The following is a 19,716-nucleotide window of genomic DNA, read 5'->3' on the forward strand; positions in this document are numbered from 1 at the left end:
AAGGGAAGCAACAGCAGCCACAGAGAAGTGATTCAAGGCCTCAGCATTTTCACCAACCAGCTTGGGAAACTGACAAACAGACAAGCAATAGAGTGAGGGTTCTCACAGTCTAGCCCACGTGTTCTTGCCTCATGGTATTAACCATATTAAGTTTTGCCTCTAGGGGTGCTCTTGAGCCAAAAGGGGTCTTCTATATAGGCCCATCTCCCCACATCCAGGAGCAAAACCATTGGCCTAAAGCTTTAATGTCTATATATTGTAGCGACCCGCACAGACCCGCACAGACAGTGTGTTATGTGTTAGGCTAGTAGGTGGTTGTGATGTACTTACCAGTACCCAGTGTTCAAGGGGTCCGACATGCCAATCAACCTGCTCCGACATGCCAATCAACCTGCTATCTGCCAATCACAGGAATGCCTGGAAGGTTCTGATACCGGGCATCCTGGCGGTTTGCGGAGTGGCGTGGAGGAGGGTTGGGCAGGGGGATGGAACATTGGAAGTTAAGACCAGGTTTAGCCTTTGTTCTCCCTCTTACGTCTGGGCTTCACAAGAGAAGGTCACGATTGGCTTGTGAGTTATCTTTCATTTATTTGGCGTGGGCTACGGCCAAACAGTAGCCTGTGTAAAGTTGGTAATAAACCGTCAATTCGTAAACTCAAACCTCTGTCTGGACAATTGTTCCTTTATGATCTAGTCAGGTCATTACAATATTATACCATCTTCCCCAACAATAACAACCACCATGAATAGGTTTAGCTGATGCAATAAATGAATTACAACTCAAATGTGTTTTATTAATAAAAAAGTAGCAAAATTGTATTCTCCACAAAAATGACCATGCTGGATTACTGTATCTAGTGAACGTGCTTTTCCCACGCCAGACAGTGTATTGATAAGAAACCATAGCACATTTAGTTGATTTTCAACAAAATCAATTTTCTGTACATAAAGTACATTTGTGTACAACAGACAATCAAGTATATCCAATATAATCCAATATAAAAAGCAAACATTATATTCAGCACTAAGGACAATAGTTAATCTAGAGTTTTCAGAGACATTTGACATTCAGATTCTTAAATATCTTACCTCTTGGTGTCTTGCTGTGCGCATGGTAGTTCTTATAAAACGCTTGTAAAATGACACCGCTTAGATTTATATTAGATGTTTATTGAACCTTTATTTAACTAGGCTATAACCACAGGGGTGAAAGTATTTACTAAGGTAATCAAAACTGCACGCATGCAACTGGATTCTCTAGATTTAGTGTGACCTCACAGGGGCTGGTTGCACAGCTTGTAGATATTGTTTTAGTTTGATTCCCAATAGATAAGACTGACTAAACCAAGAGAGATCAAGGATTAGGTCAAGCCTAATCTCATCAACCTTGGACAAGAAAAACAATGGCTGACCCTAAATCCTAACCCTAAATCCTAACCCTAAATCCTAACCCTAAATCCTAACCCTAACCTAAATGTAAAATTATTTAATACATTTGTATTATGTTCAATCAATTTTCAGAATAACAGCATTGCACATCCATATGACTTGATAATAACACACAAGTGCTAATTAATAACAAGGTATATTCATAGTACCCAACCTAAATGATGTGATAGTTACATAATGCAGACAAATAGTCATCTTCTTTGATTTTGTATGTTTTCCAACCTCACCCAATAAAAGACTCCGGGTGTATCATGATAGATTTTACTCAACAAACACCAGTAAAACAAAACAGGATGATGTGAGATTCTGCGTTTGTTCTATATTCCTTTAAAAAACATATTTTCATAAAGGTCAATGGAGTCACATGAAGCAGGTTTTTATTTTTTGTATTTTCATTGTTGGACATAAAAGACTAAAAACACCAGCAAATCATCTCCAAGTGATTTTCATTGTGGAAATCTGTTCCCAGGTATTCCCCTGCACAATAGAGAGACACGTGATCATATACAAATGTAAGCACGGTTTGAAATGATCACGTTTTAGTCAAATATATCTGTTTGGGCTTCATGTGGTCAATTTCCAGTCTACAAATGATTTGTAATTCTGTTCCGGCCCACCGACCATCCGCTCAAGAACAAAATCATCCCACCGCTGAACTAGTTGATGATCCCTGACGTAGGGTATAGTGTCCTGAAGTATATGATTTTTTTTTCTTTTTCTAAGACGAAACTGTGATATACACTGGGGGGAAAATACAACAAATCCATTAGTTCCTGGATGTACAGTATCTGCATTTTATGAGTTAAATCACAGTTTAAGACATTCTGAAAAAGTCTACATTACTTGACAAGACAGCCGTTGGCCTAGGAAGAGGATGGCCATCAAGAGGACATCCTCAACTAGAGGACTTTGTTTAGGTAGCCTAGGCTACTCTAGGCTCCCATTTACTGAACAGAATGTCTTGGCCCTGAAACCTTGAGTTGAGTTCATTAGGGAATGCGACTAAATTATTATTTTAAATGTTTTGCAACATAAAATGAAAAAATGACAGGTAGCCCCTCCCTGTTTCAGTCTGTTTTCTTCCATTTGATGCTTACCTCAGGTCACACCAAAATGGCTTCTGATCCGTGATTGATCGATTGGGCTGCGTGTCGTCTTCACAGTCAATTAACAAGCAGCAAGTTAACTTTTGAGTGCATGGAATGTCAACAACTATGTTCCACATAGCTACTATATGTCCTTGTTTCCTATATGAACTCCAGACCCTCATACTTCACGTCTCCTATCTTGGTTTCAGGTAACAGGATCTGGCCGTCCAGTGTGAATGCCATTATGTACGAGGCGATTTTCCCAGCGTCCTCCTCCGACTTGAGAGCCACGATGATATGATCGTCCGTGTTGGGGACAAACTTGAAGGAGGAGAAGCCGTGTGTGGGGTTATGCGGGCCCACCCGGTTCACGGTGACGTCCTTGAAGTCCGGCGAGCAGCTGAGGACGAGGTTGGCAGCACGACGCTCGTCAGCCGTCTCGTCGTAGCGCTCTTTGCTAGCGCGGCGTGGGAGGAAGAACCAGCGCTGCAGGCTGTCGCTCCACGTGGCCGACTCGTGGATCAGGTAACCTGGGGAGAGAATGTCATGAGAATCTGAATATCATAGAGAATGCTAATAGTTTGCAAGGGTAACTCTAACTGTATATGCTAGGCTAACACAGTCAGCATAGCCTTTGCAGTTAGCGTTAGCATGGTTAGCATTTTCAACCCTGCAGCTCTCACCTGGAGGTTCGATCCCAGCTGCGGACCTCAGGAGGTTGTACTTGGGGACCCAGTTCTGGTGCTGCACGTCCCCCGATGGCCCACCACCTTTACCCACTCAGGGTTGTTGTTGACCACCTCCCCCGTGGTGGTTGTCCACTCTTTCCCCAGGCCACCCACGTACAAGTGCTCGTCCTTTACTGCTAGCCACTCCGCTTTGAACCCTGAAAGAGGGAAAGAGGGTCATTGGGACACACATCAAGATGTTATGATTCACTGAACTACTGTACAGCAAAATAGGGTGCAATTCAATATTAGGAAGGTGTTCTTAATGTTTTGTACACTCAAGTGTTTACAAATGAGAATGAGATCCAACAAATTCCATTTCCATGGTTGTTGTCTCCCCCAGATGAGGTTCTTCAACAGACCCCTTATAGTAAATAAACAGATTAAGTTCCAAATCTGCCTGCCTGGTCTACACAGTGAGACACTCACAATGCCAAATTGACCCTTAACCCCTACTCCATATTCACTGAGAGGGATTAAATAGGTGTCAGCAATATGGTGAAAATTCTATCTACCCTATTAGAAGGCAAGATGAAGCATTTACCATAGAATGTATACTTATTCAATCCTTTCAGATCTACAGGAGCCTAGGAATCGATTCTGCACTTGAATTTGGCTCATCGACCTCACTGACCTTTGGAGACGGAGCCGTCCCCATCAGGCAGGATGACCCAGGGCACAGCCTTGCTGCCGTCGATGTGGTAGACCACGCCCGTTCGGTCATCCACGCTGTACAGCTTCCCGTTGAACACCACCAGCTCTGACAGCTCCATGCCCCGGCCCTTCTCCGCCAGGTGGCTCTCCAGCAGGACCCTCTCCGCGTCCCATTCCACGGCCACCTTGGTGCCACTCTCCGACACCAGCAGGTGGCCCCGGCGCATGTAGCTGAACCATGTCAGCTTCTTGTCGCTGCGTGAGTCTGTGTCCAGGTCGGCAATGACCCCGATGCGGTAGCGCGTGCCCTGCGGCGTCCGCTCGGGGGTGCTGAGCGGGTAAGTGTCATTGTAGCGGTCGGCCACCTCGTCCATCGCCATCCCCGTGTGGCCAGACTTCCAGTTACGGGAGCTGGGGACCTTGGAGTAGGAGCCCGGGTTCAGGTGCATGTAGAGGAGGACCAGGGCAATGGCCAGGACCAGGGCTACGATGGCCTTCAAATTGAGGCGGAATCGGGGGTCTGGGGTGTTGGTCATGGAGGCCAACATGGGAAGTCCTCCGACTGAGATGCGCAGGGGGTTCATAGACGGATCATTCTGCTCCAGTTGGGTGTAGCCTGGAGAAACAGGCATGGGGGAGGGATCTGAAAAGGTTAAGGAGAGGAGAATGGAGGGGTCAGAGGTCTGATTTGAGGGAAAGGCTGCCCTCCTCAGCTACAGTACACAGGTGGAATCTCAATTGTATTTCCTTGATTCCTCTCCTCACCTCCTTTTCACCGACTCACTCAACGCACTCACTCTCACCAGTAGTTAGATAACCATGCATTGTTATGACTTTGGCCTCGATCCTATAGACAATCAGTGTTGCAGAATATTTCACAAGTGTCATGACTCTCAATCATCATGTGTATCTCAGTGCAATTTTGAGAAAAATATAGCAGCTTTAGAATCTGACGGCACTATAACAACCCCACAACCGCTGAAGAACTCCTTGAAGATGTCACATGGATTAGGTGTTTTGATTTAACAGTTGTTAAGTCTTTCACAAGAGACTAATATCAGTGAAACACCAAATCAGTACATAAACATTCAAATAAATACTGTGTGAGATTTCACACCAGACAACAGTATACAATACACACCAGCTTCATTCAGATCCAGGTTGCCTGTAAAAAAACTGAAAATAATGATACAATCTCTGCTCACAAGGATGTTCTTCTTTAAGGCTCACGTCTGTCCATATAGCGGACCACTGAAAGAACACTAGCTTGCAGATCCTGAAGAGAATGTCTATGTACAACCAATGAGCATCCCACAGCTCAGTTCTGCTGTGAAGGAGGAAGAAGCGGTAGCTACAGGTGAGACCAATAGAAGCTGGCCACAGGTGTGCAGGCAGTGTGTTGACGTGGAGCCTGGGAGTGGCCCATTCAGTGACATAAAATGGGACAATATGTCGTTGTGAACAGGTAAAGCAGGAAAGGTAGCAAGTAGACACCCGGAAACCACCCAAAAACCTTGTCATTCAAAACTCTCAGTCAGATGGGGTGTTCAAAAACTAGCCTACTTTTAGTGGTGAACAGGTAGAGCAGTCTTTATTAACACAAGCATTTCGCTACACCCGCAATAACATCTGCTAAACACGTGTATGTGACCAATAAAAATATATTTGGATTCATTATCCCAGAGGGACCTAATCTCAGTAGCAAATCTCCTGTGTTCATGTGTTCTGCTTATCAGATACTCAATCAACATCACTCGTGAGAGAGAAAGTCAACAGGCGAAATAATAAGGAAATGCAATCCTGCCTACGTTTTGGTACATCTAAATAAGAAACCGTTTGCCACAGCATTATCGGTGGCTTTTGTGATAGTATCTGTCTCCATACATCTGAAAAAATTAATTATACACTCAATGTAGCCTAAATATTGGCTGATGATTCAAACTGAATTCTTCAGCTTCTCTATGTTTGATACATACTTCAGTCTGAGACCGCCGTCGTTGAAGTCATTTGTGGTAATGTCAAAATGATGGGTATTGTACAAAACATAGTAATCAGTGATTGGATCATCTCTAACCAATCAGGGAAGCAAAACCAATGACGAATTTTCAAGTATTCTGACTCTGGCTCAACTCATTGGTTGAGTGTAGAATTAATTGGACCAATCAGTACTGTTAGAATTTTTTTCTATTCTTGATATCGTCATGGAGGTACTCAGATCTAGATTCATTACGGAGAAGAAACAAATGCATGTGGCGTAGCCTAAATGTTAACTGAAAACATCTCAAATGTGAATCGGGGTGAAAGGCAGTATCGAAATCGAATGAAGCATCCATTTGAAATGCGCTCTCAGAAATACACCAACATGTACACCCTCAAGAAAATCTTTGTGACCTCACTTTGAGTCGGTTCCAGGAGCGACACATCCTGTGACCAGGGTATAATGTCTCTAAACCAAGCAGCAGCAGCCCCTCTTCTGCTCAAAGGCTCTTTTATACCAGGACTGTGGCCAGGGCCCCCAGCCAAACAGAAGTCCATTATGACACCCTGAGACTCTCTGCTCTGTGGCAGCCTTCCCTCTCCGGCATGCTAGTCTAACACACAGGCACGCACACATCAGCTGGTTGAAACTAAATCACCAGAAAACAGATTGTTGTTTGTGCACCCACACTAAGAAGTGCCTGAGGTGTGAGCATGTAGGTCCTCAAACACACAGCATCAATTACAGGGTAAAGTATCTGTGATGGATGGAATCCCAACGAGACACTACAGACATCACACACTATAGTACATATCTCCAACATGTCTCTCCTCTAGCCAGGTCCCAGATCTGTTCGGGCTCTAGAGCAAATACTATGGTCATTGTCATGCCATACATAGGAGTAGGTGAGGTATAAGCAAGCACGCACAAACTGATCTGGGACCTAGTTACCTCTTCTCCATATAGTACCTCACAACAAACTCCTCAAATCACAGAGTCCATACAGGATCTGCTGTCACTGAAACAAACAAGAGCTCTGGTAGTATGGAGTTACCCTTTCTTCTCCTCCTCCTCCTTCCTGAAAGCTGGCCGACTGTCATCTCAATTCCACAACCGCACCAATGGACCAGCTACACTCTTCCGTTGCCCAGAGTTAATTGAACGCTGAGCAGTGAACTCCTTAGTTATCAGCTGAAAGGGATTGGCTGTGCAACCGTGACTAAGGGTAACAACATCGGTGGTGAACTTTGACTAGACTTGGGGGATTAGTATTGATTAACCACCGCAAGTCCAAAGGGGAAAACCTAGCAAGGTAATTGACAACTACTCTTCACCACTCTTGTCTTGCTTGACCTTTGTGCATGTATAGACTGCAAGCCTAGGTAAAGTCAACATATTGTTCCTCTAGTCTGACCTCGTCCCATACTGTATGTTCTGTAGCCTGTAGTCTGACCTCGTTCCATACTGTATGTTCTGTAGCCTGTAGTCTGACCTCGTTCCATACTGTATGTTCTGTAGCCTGTAGTCTGGCCTCGTTCCATACTGTATATTCTGTAGCCTGTAGTCTGGCCTCGTCCCATACTGTATGTTCTGTAGCCTGTAGTTTGGCCTCGTTCCATAATGTATGTTCTGTAGCCTGTAGTCTGACCTCGTTCCATACTGTATGTTCTGTAGCCTGTAGTCTGACCTCGTTCCATAATGTATGTTCTGTAGCCTGTAGTCTGACCTCGTCCCATACTGTATGTTCTGTAGCCTGTAGTCTGACCTCGTTCCATACTGTATGTTCTGTAGCCTGTAGTCTGACCTCGTTCCATACTGTATGTTCTGTAGCCTGTAGTCTGACCTCGTTCCATACTGTATGTTCTGTAGCCTGGCCTCGTTCCATACTGTATGTTCTGTAGCCTGTAGTCTGACCTCGTTCCATACTGTATGTTCTGTAGCCTGTAGTCTGACCTCGTTCCATACTGTATGTTCTGTAGCCTGTAGTCTGGCCTCGTTCCATACTGTATGTTCTGTAGCCTGTAGTCTGGCCTCGTCCCATACTGTATGTTCTGTAGCCTGTAGTCTGACCTCGTTCCATACTGTATGTTCTGTAGCCTGTAGTCTGGCCTCGTCCCATACTGTATGTTCTGTAGCCTGGCCTCGTTCCATACTGTATGTTCTGTAGCCTGTAGTCTGACCTCGTTCCATACTGTATGTTCTGTAGCCTGTAGTCTGACCTCGTTCCATACTGTATGTTCTGTAGCCTGTAGTCTGGCCTCGTTCCATACTGTATGTTCTGTAGCCTGTAGTCTGGCCTCGTTCCATACTGTATGTTCTGTAGTCTGGCCTCGTTCCATACTGTATGTTCTGTAGCCTGGCCTCGTTCCATACTGTATGTTTTGTAGTCTGGCCTTGTCCCATACTGTATGTTCTGTGGCCTGTAGTCTGACCTCGTCCCATACTGTATGTTCTGTAGCCTGTTGTCTGGCCTCGTCCCATACTGTATGTTCTGTAGCCTGTAGTCTGGCCTCGTTCCATACTGTATGTTCTGTAGCCTGTAGTCTGGCCTCATTCCAACCTGTATGTTCTGTAGCCTGTAGTCTGGCCTCGTTCCATACTGTATGTTCTGTAGCCTGTAGTCTGGCCTCGTTCCATACTGTATGTTCTGTAGCCTGGCCTCGTTCCATACTGTATGTTCTGTAGCCTGTAGTCTGGCCTCGTCCCATACTGTATGTTCTGTAGCCTGGCCTCGTTCCATACTGTATGTTCTGTAGCCTGTAGTCTGACCTCGTTCCATACTGTATGTTCTGTAGCCTGTAGTCTGGCCTCGTCCCATACTGTATGTTCTGTAGTCTGGCCTCGTTCCATACTGTATGTTCTGTAGCCTGGCCTCGTTCCATACTGTATGTTTTGTAGTCTGGCCTTGTCCCATACTGTATGTTCTGTGGCCTGTAGTCTGACCTCGTCCCATACTGTATGTTCTGTAGCCTGTTGTCTGGCCTCGTCCCATACTGTATGTTCTGTAGCCTGTAGTCTGGCCTCGTTCCATACTGTATGTTCTGTAGCCTGTAGTCTGGCCTCATTCCAACCTGTATGTTCTGTAGCCTGTAGTCTGGCCTCGTTCCATACTGTATGTTCTGTAGCCTGTAGTCTGGCCTCGTTCCATACTGTATGTTCTGTAGCCTGTAGTCTGGCCTCGTTCCATACTGTATGTTCTGTAGCCTGTAGTCTGGCCTCGTTCCAAACTGTATGTTCTGCTGAAAAGGTTTATATCGTTTAACTTTTCAACATGACAACGAATGATAGGCTAAAGAGTTGGCTATAGAACATACAGTACGAGGCCAGACTACAGAACATACAGTATGGGATGAGGCCAGACTAGAGACACAATCTGTTGACTTTACCTATGCTTGCAGTGCACACATGCACAAAGGTCAAGGTTGAAAATTCACTGATCTAGTATCAGCCATTACCAAAAAGACAACCTCCTATCACTATGACAACTTTAGACCTGAGAACACACCAAGGTGTGTCTGCGATGCAATTACAGCATGTCATGATGGCGGTGTCTTCAAAGTAGCCTTGCCCTAGATCTGTTCGTGCTACCAAGACAATGACAATAGCAGTTAGCAAGACAGCAAAAATAGACCTGGGAGCAGGCTATATTACTCAAATAGGTTACCTGCGGAGTGTTGACTGGTAAACCCACAGTGGAAGTCTGAAATGCATGGACTATAACATGTTTTATATCGTTATAATAGGTCTATGTTGTTATCCACCCACTCTGATCATCCATTTGAATGGTCTTTGTGTAATTTTAAAGACTTTATGATATGTTTCCCTGCACACCAATGCACTTTAAAGTAATTGCCCATTGTGTCTAGATGTCTATTAAATTTGACTCATAATTAATTCCAATATGAGTATGTAAAAAAATAGTATGTTAAAAAGCAGCTTTTGTGTTTTTGAATGGTGTGGGCGTATGCTGCGCATTAAAAATATTCACATGAGTAGACTGCTGATTGGCCAGCTATATGATCCTCTATTTTTTCCTCAGCTCGGGGATATGAACTTGCAACCTTTCGGTTACTAGTCCAATGCTCTAACCACTAGGCTCCAACGCTCTGACCACTAGGCTACCCTGCCGCCCCATATAATGGACTTTGGCACTACAAAGGTTATATGTCATTAAAGGACACATGTGTCAAGACAATAAATGGTCCACAGTGACTGCTGTTGGGCAGGGGTTGCAGAATGAGCATAGACGAACTGTTTTCTGTCTTTCAACTGAGCATACCATGTGATGGTACCTGCTGCTAGCAAATTCAGGGGTAGCCCTGACCGGGACTCGAACTCGGGTCCAGCTAGTCAATAATTTAGCTGTTAGGCCAAGTGATCCGAACCTCTTGACAATGTTGCCAGGTGATTAACCTCGGGTAGCAACATTGTGGGAAGCATCCCAGCTGTCTAGAGACTACTAGGTGACAGGTTAAGGTCACTATAATAGGTCTCTAGGCCTAGTTGTTTCATGTTATTTTTGATTGCAATAGTTTATGCATTTTAATTGTTTTGAATATGTTATGCTGTAGATAAATGGTGTTGAACGACAATATTCACATACAAGCAGTCACTATTCAAAGTAGGCCTATCTTCCTACTGATGTATGACCTTGTCTTTTACATCCCGCAGTTATAAATGACAAGACTAGATACTGCTTCTACCTACAGTGCTGTGTGATCATGTGGTTGGTTTATAATGAGTTTTACAGCAGTGTTAGACTGGCAGACTTCCACTGGCATTGCGCCTGTATGTCCCCCCTTTGCTGTTTTAACAGCCTCCACTCTTCTGGGAAGGCTTTCCACTAGATGTTGGAACATTGCTGTTATAACAGCCTCCACTCTCCTGGGAAGGCTTTCCACTAAATGTTGGAACATTGCTGTTATAACAGCCTCCACTCTTCTGGGAAGGCTTTCCACTAGATTTTGGAACATTGCTGTAATAACAGCCTCCACTCTTCTGGGAAGGCTTTCCACTAGATGTTGGAACATTGCTGTGCCTCCACTCTTCTGGGAAGGCTTTCCACTTGTTGGAACATTGCTGTATAACAGCCTCCACTCTTCTGGGAAGGCTTTCCACTAGATGTTGGAACATTGCTGCGGGGACTTGCTTCCATTCAGCCACAAGAGCATTAGTGAGGTCGGGCACTTAGGCCTGGCTCGCAGTCAGAGTTCCAATTCATCCCAAAGGTGTTCAATGGGGTTGAGTTAGTGTTCTCCTGACCCAGATTTGTCCTTCGGGCTGCCAGATGGTGAGGCGTCGAATGGCGATGAGCTTTACACAACTCCAGCTGACACTTGGCATTGCACATGGTGATCTTAGGCTTGTGTGCGTCTGCTCGGCCATGGAATCCCAATCCATGAAGCTCCTGACTAACAGTTATTGTGCTGACATTGCTTCCATAGGCAGTTTGGAACTTGGTGTGGAGTTTTGCAACCAGAACGGACAATTTTTACACACTATGTGCTTAAAAATACCACTTCCAGCTGAGCCGTGCTCCTAGATGATTCCACTTCACAGTAACAGCACTTACAGTTGACAGGGACAGCTCTGACAGGGCAGAGATTTGACAACTGACTTGTTGGAATGGTTGCATCCTATGACGGTGCAAGTTGAAAGTCACTGAGCTCTTCAGTAAGGCCAATCAACTGCCAATGTTATATACACCTGTCAGCAGCAGGTATGGCTGAAATAGACGAATCCACTCATTTGAAGGTGTCCACGTACCTTATATATATATATATATAGTGCATTTTAAAACATGCTAACTCGAGCCCCCATCATCACACTACTGACAGATTAGTGAGTAGGCCTAATTCGAACATGAAAAGGGGAAGTACATTGTGACAACATATGAGTGCTCCCGTTTAACTAGGATATGCTCTAGAATTGTCGGATAATATTAAATAAAGGCGACACGAAGCTTCGTGGATGCGCAACTGTTACAAATAATGTTAGAACGATACTCACTACAAGTGATATGCCGCCAAATAACAGTCCGATAATGATTTGATTGGCGACAACACCGCTTCGTTTAAATCTAGGATACAGTGTTTAGTCTCCATCGTTTGCATCATTGGGGAAACCATGGGCTACTTCCTTGTTCAGTGACAGTATAAAATAAGTCCCGCCCAGGCAACGAAATCTACCTAGCCTACGAATTGAACAGTATTCTGGATTACTATGCGCTGCTTGCGTAAACTGTTTGTTGTTGTTTGTAACGTTGAAACATATCTAATATGTGACTTTCATTGCAATGCAGGTGCAACAGCACATCTGAAATCATTTGCCGTGTTCGAGAGGATAAAAAACGTAATGTATCAGGGTAAAGAGTGACTGACTGATCAGTAGTTATTTATGATGCAAGGTTTCTTGTCGATCAGTCAGTCTTAATCGCATGCAATGTCGAACAAGCTCTTGTCCATGATAGCAATAACGGTGCAAGGCTTCAAATACCACACACTATGTTAGTAGTGAAAGGTTCCTGGCATTGGCATACATTGAAAAATTGACAAGAGTCATGGGATGTTTATGTTGCACAATGTCTGTGTTTTCAGTAAACTCCGCGTCCAATGTGAAACATAATAACTAGAGGTGACACACAGGGCCCACCCAGAGAGAGAGAGAGCACAAATAGCCTTACTAGTTATAAATCTTATCTACTTTTCACCGGCTCCTTTACTCTCCCTCCTTAGCGGCTGCTCAAATATTTGCCTTTGGAATACACCCTTCTTAAAAAAGGGCCAGTCTCCAAACAGGAAAAGCCTTTATTTGGCAAAGGTTCGGTTGGTGGTGTAGTAGGCTTTTATAAGGCACTTTGTGCAACAGACTGCAAAGCTCAGTGCAATCTTGAAACCCAAGAAAGAGGGCATAATAATTGGTGAGATCACTTCATCAGAGATAACGTAAATAAATGAGCTTATACCAAAGATATACCAAGAACAAAGGCAGAACCATATGTCGTTTTTGATGAAGGTTCTTACTCTGGTACTGTATGGAATTCATTGTCATGCCCAGCAGGATTAAAAGGCATAGGTCATTTACAAAACAATTTCAATCTAATATCACAACGCTGCCTGAGAAAGACTAGTAGTCAAAACACATTGCAGTTGTGTGTCCTAATGTAGTATGCTGACTGCTCCCATATGTATTATTTTGTAATTATATTTTGTTAATAGTTCACTAGTTTATTGAAATGTACTGGCAGCCTACTCATTTTCTTTCAATGGAATACCATTACAATTACAATTCAATATACTGTATATATTACCTACTTTGTATGTTGTCTACCTCACTTGCTTTGGCAATGTTAACACATGTTTCCCATGCCAATAAAGCCCTTGAATTGAATTGGTATTTTGTTAAACTCATCTATGAGAATTCTGATATGAGTTTGTCTGAAAAGGTGTGTGTCATGGACAAGAACACACCAGAAGTGAATAAAACCGTTCTCAGGCACGTTCGGAATAGGAGGTAGGTAGGAGACAAACAAGTTGAGGAGAGGGCGTTCCTGATACTAAACACACACCCTCGTTTACCAGATATATTACAGACTGGTTTGAAACTACAATAAAGATCAAATGAAAGGGTTAACATGACTTGGGAGCATGTACTACAAATGACAGAAAGATAACGTGTTATCCAATTTACCCCCCAAAAATGTTCTGCTGGTTTCCCAGACCAAGATTAATAAACCTATTCCTGGATGAAAATCTACTTGCAATGGAGCTTTTCCATTAAGCGTGAGTTTCAGTCCAGAAGTAGGTTTAAACTGGGTACAGGAAATAGGCTCTGAGTGAGTTCAGTGGTGGTTTTTAAAAGCACTGATATACAGTAGTCGTTAAAGGTAGCATTTTTCAGACAGTGCACCCATTATTGGGACAAATAAAAGTATGGGGCGGCAGGGTAGCCTAGTGGTTAGAGCGTTGGACTAGTAACCGAAAGGTTGCAAGTTTGAATCCCCGAGCTGACAAGGTACAAATCTGTCATTCTGCCCCTGAACAGGCAGTTAACCCACTGTTCCTAGGCCGTCATTGAAAATAAGAATTTGTTCTTAACTGACTTGCCAAGTAAAATAAAGGTAAAATAAAAAATGGGTTTGCAGAGAAAAACAAAAACAGTCTTCGTTTGTCAATAACTTAGCAATACATTTGATTTCTAGATATATGGCAATAAGTTCTGATATCCTGGGCTGGCTAGATCATTGAAATTATCAAAAGGTATTTGTATATGCACTATACCATATAACTGGATTAGGCAGCATAGAAAAATACAGTGTGTCCATAGCATAGCATAGCATCATTATTTGCAATACAAAGCAATGTTCCCAGCGACAGCGACATATGTTTCAGTGGTTTGATCTGAACTTCAGTGTCCACATGACTGCATTACATATGTTACAAGACAAACAGTGCAGAGAACAACAGAAAGAACATATGACAGTTACCTCAAGTGGTGATGACACTCTGAATCTCACATTTTTACATGGCATTCTAGGTTTTACCCTAGTAACAGTTTTCCTTAGATTCTACCTGAAGCTCAGCTCAGGCACTCTAGTTGTATGTATAAAAATGCAGCAAAATATCCATTCACAACCTAAACTACAATATGAATACCAACTGAAATCATGTCAACACACCCTTCATTATGTAAGCGCAACACCTGCTAAGACTTAAACAGTTAGGTGAAAGGAGAGGACCAGTGAAGTGCTGAGATCAGTCCACATAGCTGAGGCAACATAGCCTGGTCCCAGATCGTTTTGTGTTTGGCATGACCGTAGGAGTTGGCAAGACAGCACAGACAGATCTGGGACCAGGCTACAGGCACCAATGGCAACTTAAAAACTCAAACCCCCCCCAAATCTGGTCAATGGTCCAGTCCCTCAGTAAGACGGGGGCTGGTATGGTGCTGGATGCTCTTGGTTTTGGGGGGTGAAAGGGGACTGCTGGTAGCCCTCTGGCCCACTGGTGGGGTACGGGGGATAGGCGGAGGTGGATGGGTAAGGAGTGCTGTTGTCATAGGCTGGGTCTGTGTAGCCCTGGTCAAGGTCACTCACTCCTTGGCGATATCTTGTATAAGCAAATGTAGTCAATAGAGCCTGTGAGAGGAAATATATTGGTAAATACGTTTTTTTAAATCCCATAACACGTGTCACAAAGTGCTTATACAGAAACCCAGCCTAAAACCCCAAACAGCAAGCAATGCAGATGTAGAGCATTATGTGTATGTTATAATTACTGACAGAGAGTGTTATGTGTAAGATAAGTAGAAGATCCTAGAATGCCTGGTGCGCTGGCGCTTGCAAACTTGATTTAGAAAACATCTAGCTGGACAAGAGACAGAGCCTCATCAGTGATTAGCCTCTCCCCATCTGTAGTTATATGTGAATATGGGTCTGAAATTCTATGCTACACTATCTATATACATTTCAAATTATATAGCTGCATTATCACTGTTAATATGTACATGTATTCTCCTTTCCTTATAGAACCACAAAGATTACTTCTATGTGTGTGTGTGTGTGGTGGTGACCAAGAGATATAAATACTCTGGAAAAGGACACATCTGCCTTGTTCTTGCCTAACAGCCTGTAGCAAGTCAGAACGCTAACAATCAGCATTAATTACTAGCGGGTTAGGGCATTCACTGTCGACCGCTCAGACCAGCTGCAGCTAGCAGTTTCAAATAGTTACATGCCAGTTGAGAGAAAGAGAGACAAAAAGAGAGAGAGAGAGAGAGAGAGAGAAAGACTGACTCACCCAAGTGACAATGGAGAAGAAGGAGAAGGCCACTACGGCTCGGGCGGCGTCGACAGGGATGCCTGCTACTTCGGTGGTGTGAGACCACTGATTGGTCAGGACACAGAAGCAGATGAACCAGAACAACGTCCACACTCCTGACAGAGGAGGGAAAGTCAAGTTTATGGTAACATTTCCTACAAATTCCCTCTTCCTAATGCATTATAAGTGCATTCCTAACACCATATGAGCAACTACACTGTGAGTGTAGTTATAGATGTTTATAAGCAGTGCACCTTTAGTACCTAACTTGTTAAGTATAGTGAATTGTACATGACATAAGGCATTATAAACCTGCTTGTAATGCATTGTAAGGAAGCTATTCATATGAAGTGTTGCCAAGAAAATCGTTGAAAAATCTGTCCATAAGTGTCAGTTCTGGGTGCCAAACTACAGCCTTAAAGATTTAGCATTGGAGTATCACAAACAAATGTTTTCCCCTAACCAGAGAAGACCAGGTCAGCAGTGACAATGTTCTTCCTCTCTTTGGCGTTGCTGATCTGAGGGAAGTAGGCGTCCAGTATGATGAAGACGACGCAGGCGAGAAAGGCCAAAATTCCAATACCCACTCCGAAGCCGCATGCGCTGTCATTCCTGTTGAACATGCATTTGGTGTCAGGCAGGAGTGAAGGGTTGACATAGCCTTCTCCAGTGATGGTGGCAAACACCACTATGGAAAAGATCTGAAGAGACAACAACATGTCGGTTAGAACACCTTGGGGTCCGTCACATAGGCCTGTTATCATATTATCACATAGGCCTGTTATCATATTATCACATAGGCCTGTTATCATATTATCACATAGGCCTGTTATCATATTATCACATAGGCCTGTTATCATATTATCACATAGGCCTGTTATCATATTATCACATAGGCCTGTTATCATATTATCACATAGGCCTGTTATCATATTATCACATAGGCCTGTTATCATATTATCACATAGGCCTGTTATCATATCATCACATAGGCCTGTTATCATATCATCACATAGGCCTGTTATCATAGAAGACTGTTATCATCATCATAGGCCTGTTATCATATTATCACATAGGCCTGTTATCATAGAAGACTGTTATCATATTATGTTATCATAGAAGACTGTTATCATATTATCATAGGCATTAGGCATATTATCACATAGTTATCATATTATCACATAGGCCATGTTATCATATTATCACATAGGCCTCATAGTTATCATATTATCACATAGGCATGTTATCATAGAAGACTGTTATCATATTATCACATAGGCCTGTTATCATAGAAGACTGTTATCATATTATCACATAGGCCTGTTATCATAGAAGACTGTTATCATATTATCACATAGGCCTGTTATCATAGAATACTGTTATCATATGATCACATAGGTCTGTTATGATATAAGACAGGTGTAACACAGTGTTAGACAACCTGTAACCAATCACGAGGACATACAGTACGTCCTGGGGGAAAAACATGAAAGGTAATATGTCTGGAGGGATGCGTAACGGTAGAGGATAACTTCAAGGGGAGTGTGTTCAAGTTTTATTGTCACATGCACAAGTACAGTGAAATGCTTAACTTTCAAACCATTGTGTATGTTTGGTATGATTTCAGGGGTTGACTCGTAGTGGATGTGGACAGCCTTATGAAGCCGACCCGTAGTGGATGTGGACAGCCTTATGAAGCCGACCCGTATTGGATGTGGACAGCCTTATGAAGCCGACCCGTAGTGGATGTGGACAGCCTTATGAAGCCGACCCGTAGTGGATGTGGACAGCCTTATTAAGCCGACCCGTATTGGATGTGGACAGCCTTATGAAGCCGACCCGTAGTGGATGTGGACAGCCTTATTAAGCCGACCCGTATGATGTGGACAGCCGAAGCCGTAGTGGATGTGGACAGCCTTATGAAGCCGACCTGTAGTGGATGTGGACAGCCTTATGAAGCCGACCTGTAGTGGATGTGGACAGCCTTATGAAGCCGACCTGTAGTGGATGTGGACAGCCCACACCCACCCACTACTCTATCAACCACAAAATGTGCATTCTATTGGAATTCCCATTGAAACCCTTTGGACAGCTATAGCAGTGTGTGGGTGAAATGTGTGGGCTCACTCAGTTTAGCGCAACGCTGATTGGTTATTATTTTAATGGTATCAAGGGAAGCCAAATGCTTGCTGGCTTCCCTTGCATTCAATGCTACAGGCGGCAACAATGTCATGCTCCTTTTGACCATACAGCATCAGATAGATAGTGCTCCTCTGTCTCCTGTATGTGTAGCCTGTTTCACTCGATCGGATGCTTTCTCCGGTGAGACACATCAGCCACTTGCGAATTGAAGGAAAATTGTGAAACAGAGACACAAAAGATAAATGTATCTTTTTTCTGGATCAATTTTTTGGGTTGCCTGGGGCAAGTGAACTGAGCAGTTGCAAGTTGCGTTGAGCTTGCTCCTCGGTCAGCCCATTGGGGTTTTAAGTGAAAACAACCAAACTGGGGCCCCATGACCTGTATCCCATGATGATTTCCGATTGGTATCCAATGGGACTTTTCCATAAGGGCGTCAGCTTTTGGTTAGCTAGCTCAGTGCATCCAAGATCTCTTCTTGGCATTGAAGTGTAATGCAACATCAATGAACATGTTTTTCCCCATTAAACTAAACATATTGTCCATCTTATAATAATATTAGATGGTTGCATGCAAACAAATTGTCATCACAGCTATCCTTGCAGAACTTTTACAGGGGTACGGAAGTTGATGGGATGACCGTGTGGTGGATCTGTCAGACTGACAGTTGATCAGATAGTAGCTAAACAAACCTCTTCCACGTCATGCCAGCGAGCTAAAGTTACAGCAGCAAGCTACTAACATCTGTAGCTCAAAAGCTGGCCGTTGGCAGGCTTACAACTACCATTCATCAACAGTTGGCAAAAAGCTTAGTTGGGTTGACACAGCTAAACTGGCCACGAGTAAAAGTTCCCTACTAGAACACATCTGGATAGCCTGTTAGCTAGCATTAGCCAAGTGTCATTCGCAACTTTTCCACAACATCACAAACTAGAAAACAGGTCAACAACTCTTTCATGTTGTCTTCTTGCCTTGATGCGCAAAGCTTTTCCATAAATAGAAAATACAACTGTGATGTGCACTGTAGTTAAACAGACAGCTAGCTATGGTTGCTAGCTAACGTTAGCTACTTCAAAAGTTTCCTAAGATAACACGCTTAGCTGGCTGTCAACCTAGAGTAAATCACTCACCCAGCTCAAGATGCGGACTATGGTTTGAGGTTGTTTAACAAAGCTCATAAAATCGAAGTCACCTCCGGACAGCGAGGCCCCATAGGCACCAGATTCCATTTTTTATATATATTTTTTTATGCCGATTAATATGTCCCAACTTCAGCTAGAAAATGACTATGCGCAGGTCTCATTTGTGAGGTTTTGTTTTCACTCTCATTTCCTGAAGAGTTAAAGAACTGCCCCGGACAATGACCACGTCATCTCTAGGAGTACTGCTACTCTCACAGTAACCTTATGGCCATAGTGTTCAGTATTGTCACATTATCACACATTTTCAAAGGGTTTGTACAAAATCAATAAGCATCTTTCCTCTCTCTATGTGGCTGTGTCTCCTTACACACACCCCATTGTGTACACAATGGCTTGTATCTTTATTAACTTGTTATCAACTTCATTTTCACAAGCTTTGAGAATAATAGATAGGCTTATGTAGCCTAGTGGCTGACATTATGGTGTAGAAGAGAGGAAGATAAAGTATAATTCTGGCTATAGTGTATAATATATAATTCATCGTTATTGTCAAGGCTATAGCTCATCATCAAGGCAGTGTTTGCAATTAAACCCCTAGGAACAACCACCTTCCATAGGCTATGATGGTGGCATCCACAGGAGGTTGGTGGCACCTTAATTGTGGAGGACAGGCTCATGGTAATGGCTGGAGCAGAGTTGGTGGAATGGTATCAAATACAT

General features: G+C 43.4%; 2 protein-coding genes across 2 annotated transcripts; both read right to left on the reverse strand.

Moving 5' to 3' along the window:
* Positions 1 to 1,809: 1,809 nt before the first annotated feature.
* On the reverse strand, positions 1,810 to 7,125 carry LOC124026058 (soluble calcium-activated nucleotidase 1-like). The gene is given in 5 exon segments (XM_046339233.1): positions 1,810 to 3,067; positions 3,221 to 3,289; positions 3,292 to 3,423; positions 3,900 to 4,562; positions 6,952 to 7,125. Coding segments are annotated over 5 exon segments (1,281 nt in total). The 5' UTR covers positions 6,998 to 7,125; the 3' UTR covers positions 1,810 to 2,696.
* A 5,560-nt stretch (positions 7,126 to 12,685) lies between these two features.
* On the reverse strand, positions 12,686 to 19,191 carry LOC124026059 (synaptogyrin-2-like). Its single transcript, XM_046339234.1, has 4 exons — positions 18,985 to 19,191; positions 16,179 to 16,416; positions 15,695 to 15,831; positions 12,686 to 15,033 (listed from the first exon to the last, which is right to left on the reverse strand). The coding sequence occupies exons 1-4, from the start codon at positions 19,081 to 19,083 to the stop codon at positions 14,818 to 14,820; spliced, it is 690 nt and encodes a 229-aa protein (XP_046195190.1). The 5' UTR covers positions 19,084 to 19,191; the 3' UTR covers positions 12,686 to 14,817.
* Positions 19,192 to 19,716: the final 525 nt, after the last annotated feature.

The sequence above is a fragment of the Oncorhynchus gorbuscha genome, unplaced genomic scaffold (assembly GCF_021184085.1).
Source record: "Oncorhynchus gorbuscha isolate QuinsamMale2020 ecotype Even-year unplaced genomic scaffold, OgorEven_v1.0 Un_scaffold_2543, whole genome shotgun sequence".
Taxonomy (NCBI): Eukaryota; Metazoa; Chordata; class Actinopteri; order Salmoniformes; family Salmonidae; genus Oncorhynchus; species Oncorhynchus gorbuscha.

Coding starts and splice junctions, on each gene's coding strand:
- LOC124026059 (XM_046339234.1), bottom strand. CDS start 19,083: ATGGAATCTGGTGCCTATGGGGCCTCGCTGTCCGGAGGTGACTTCGAT. Junction 16,417..18,984: donor TAGTCCGCATCTTGAGCTGG/GTGAGTGATTTA, acceptor TTGTCTCTTCAG/ATCTTTTCCATAGTGGTGTT. Junction 15,034..15,694: donor TCTTCTCCATTGTCACTTGG/GTGAGTCAGTCT, acceptor TTCCTCTCACAG/GCTCTATTGACTACATTTGC.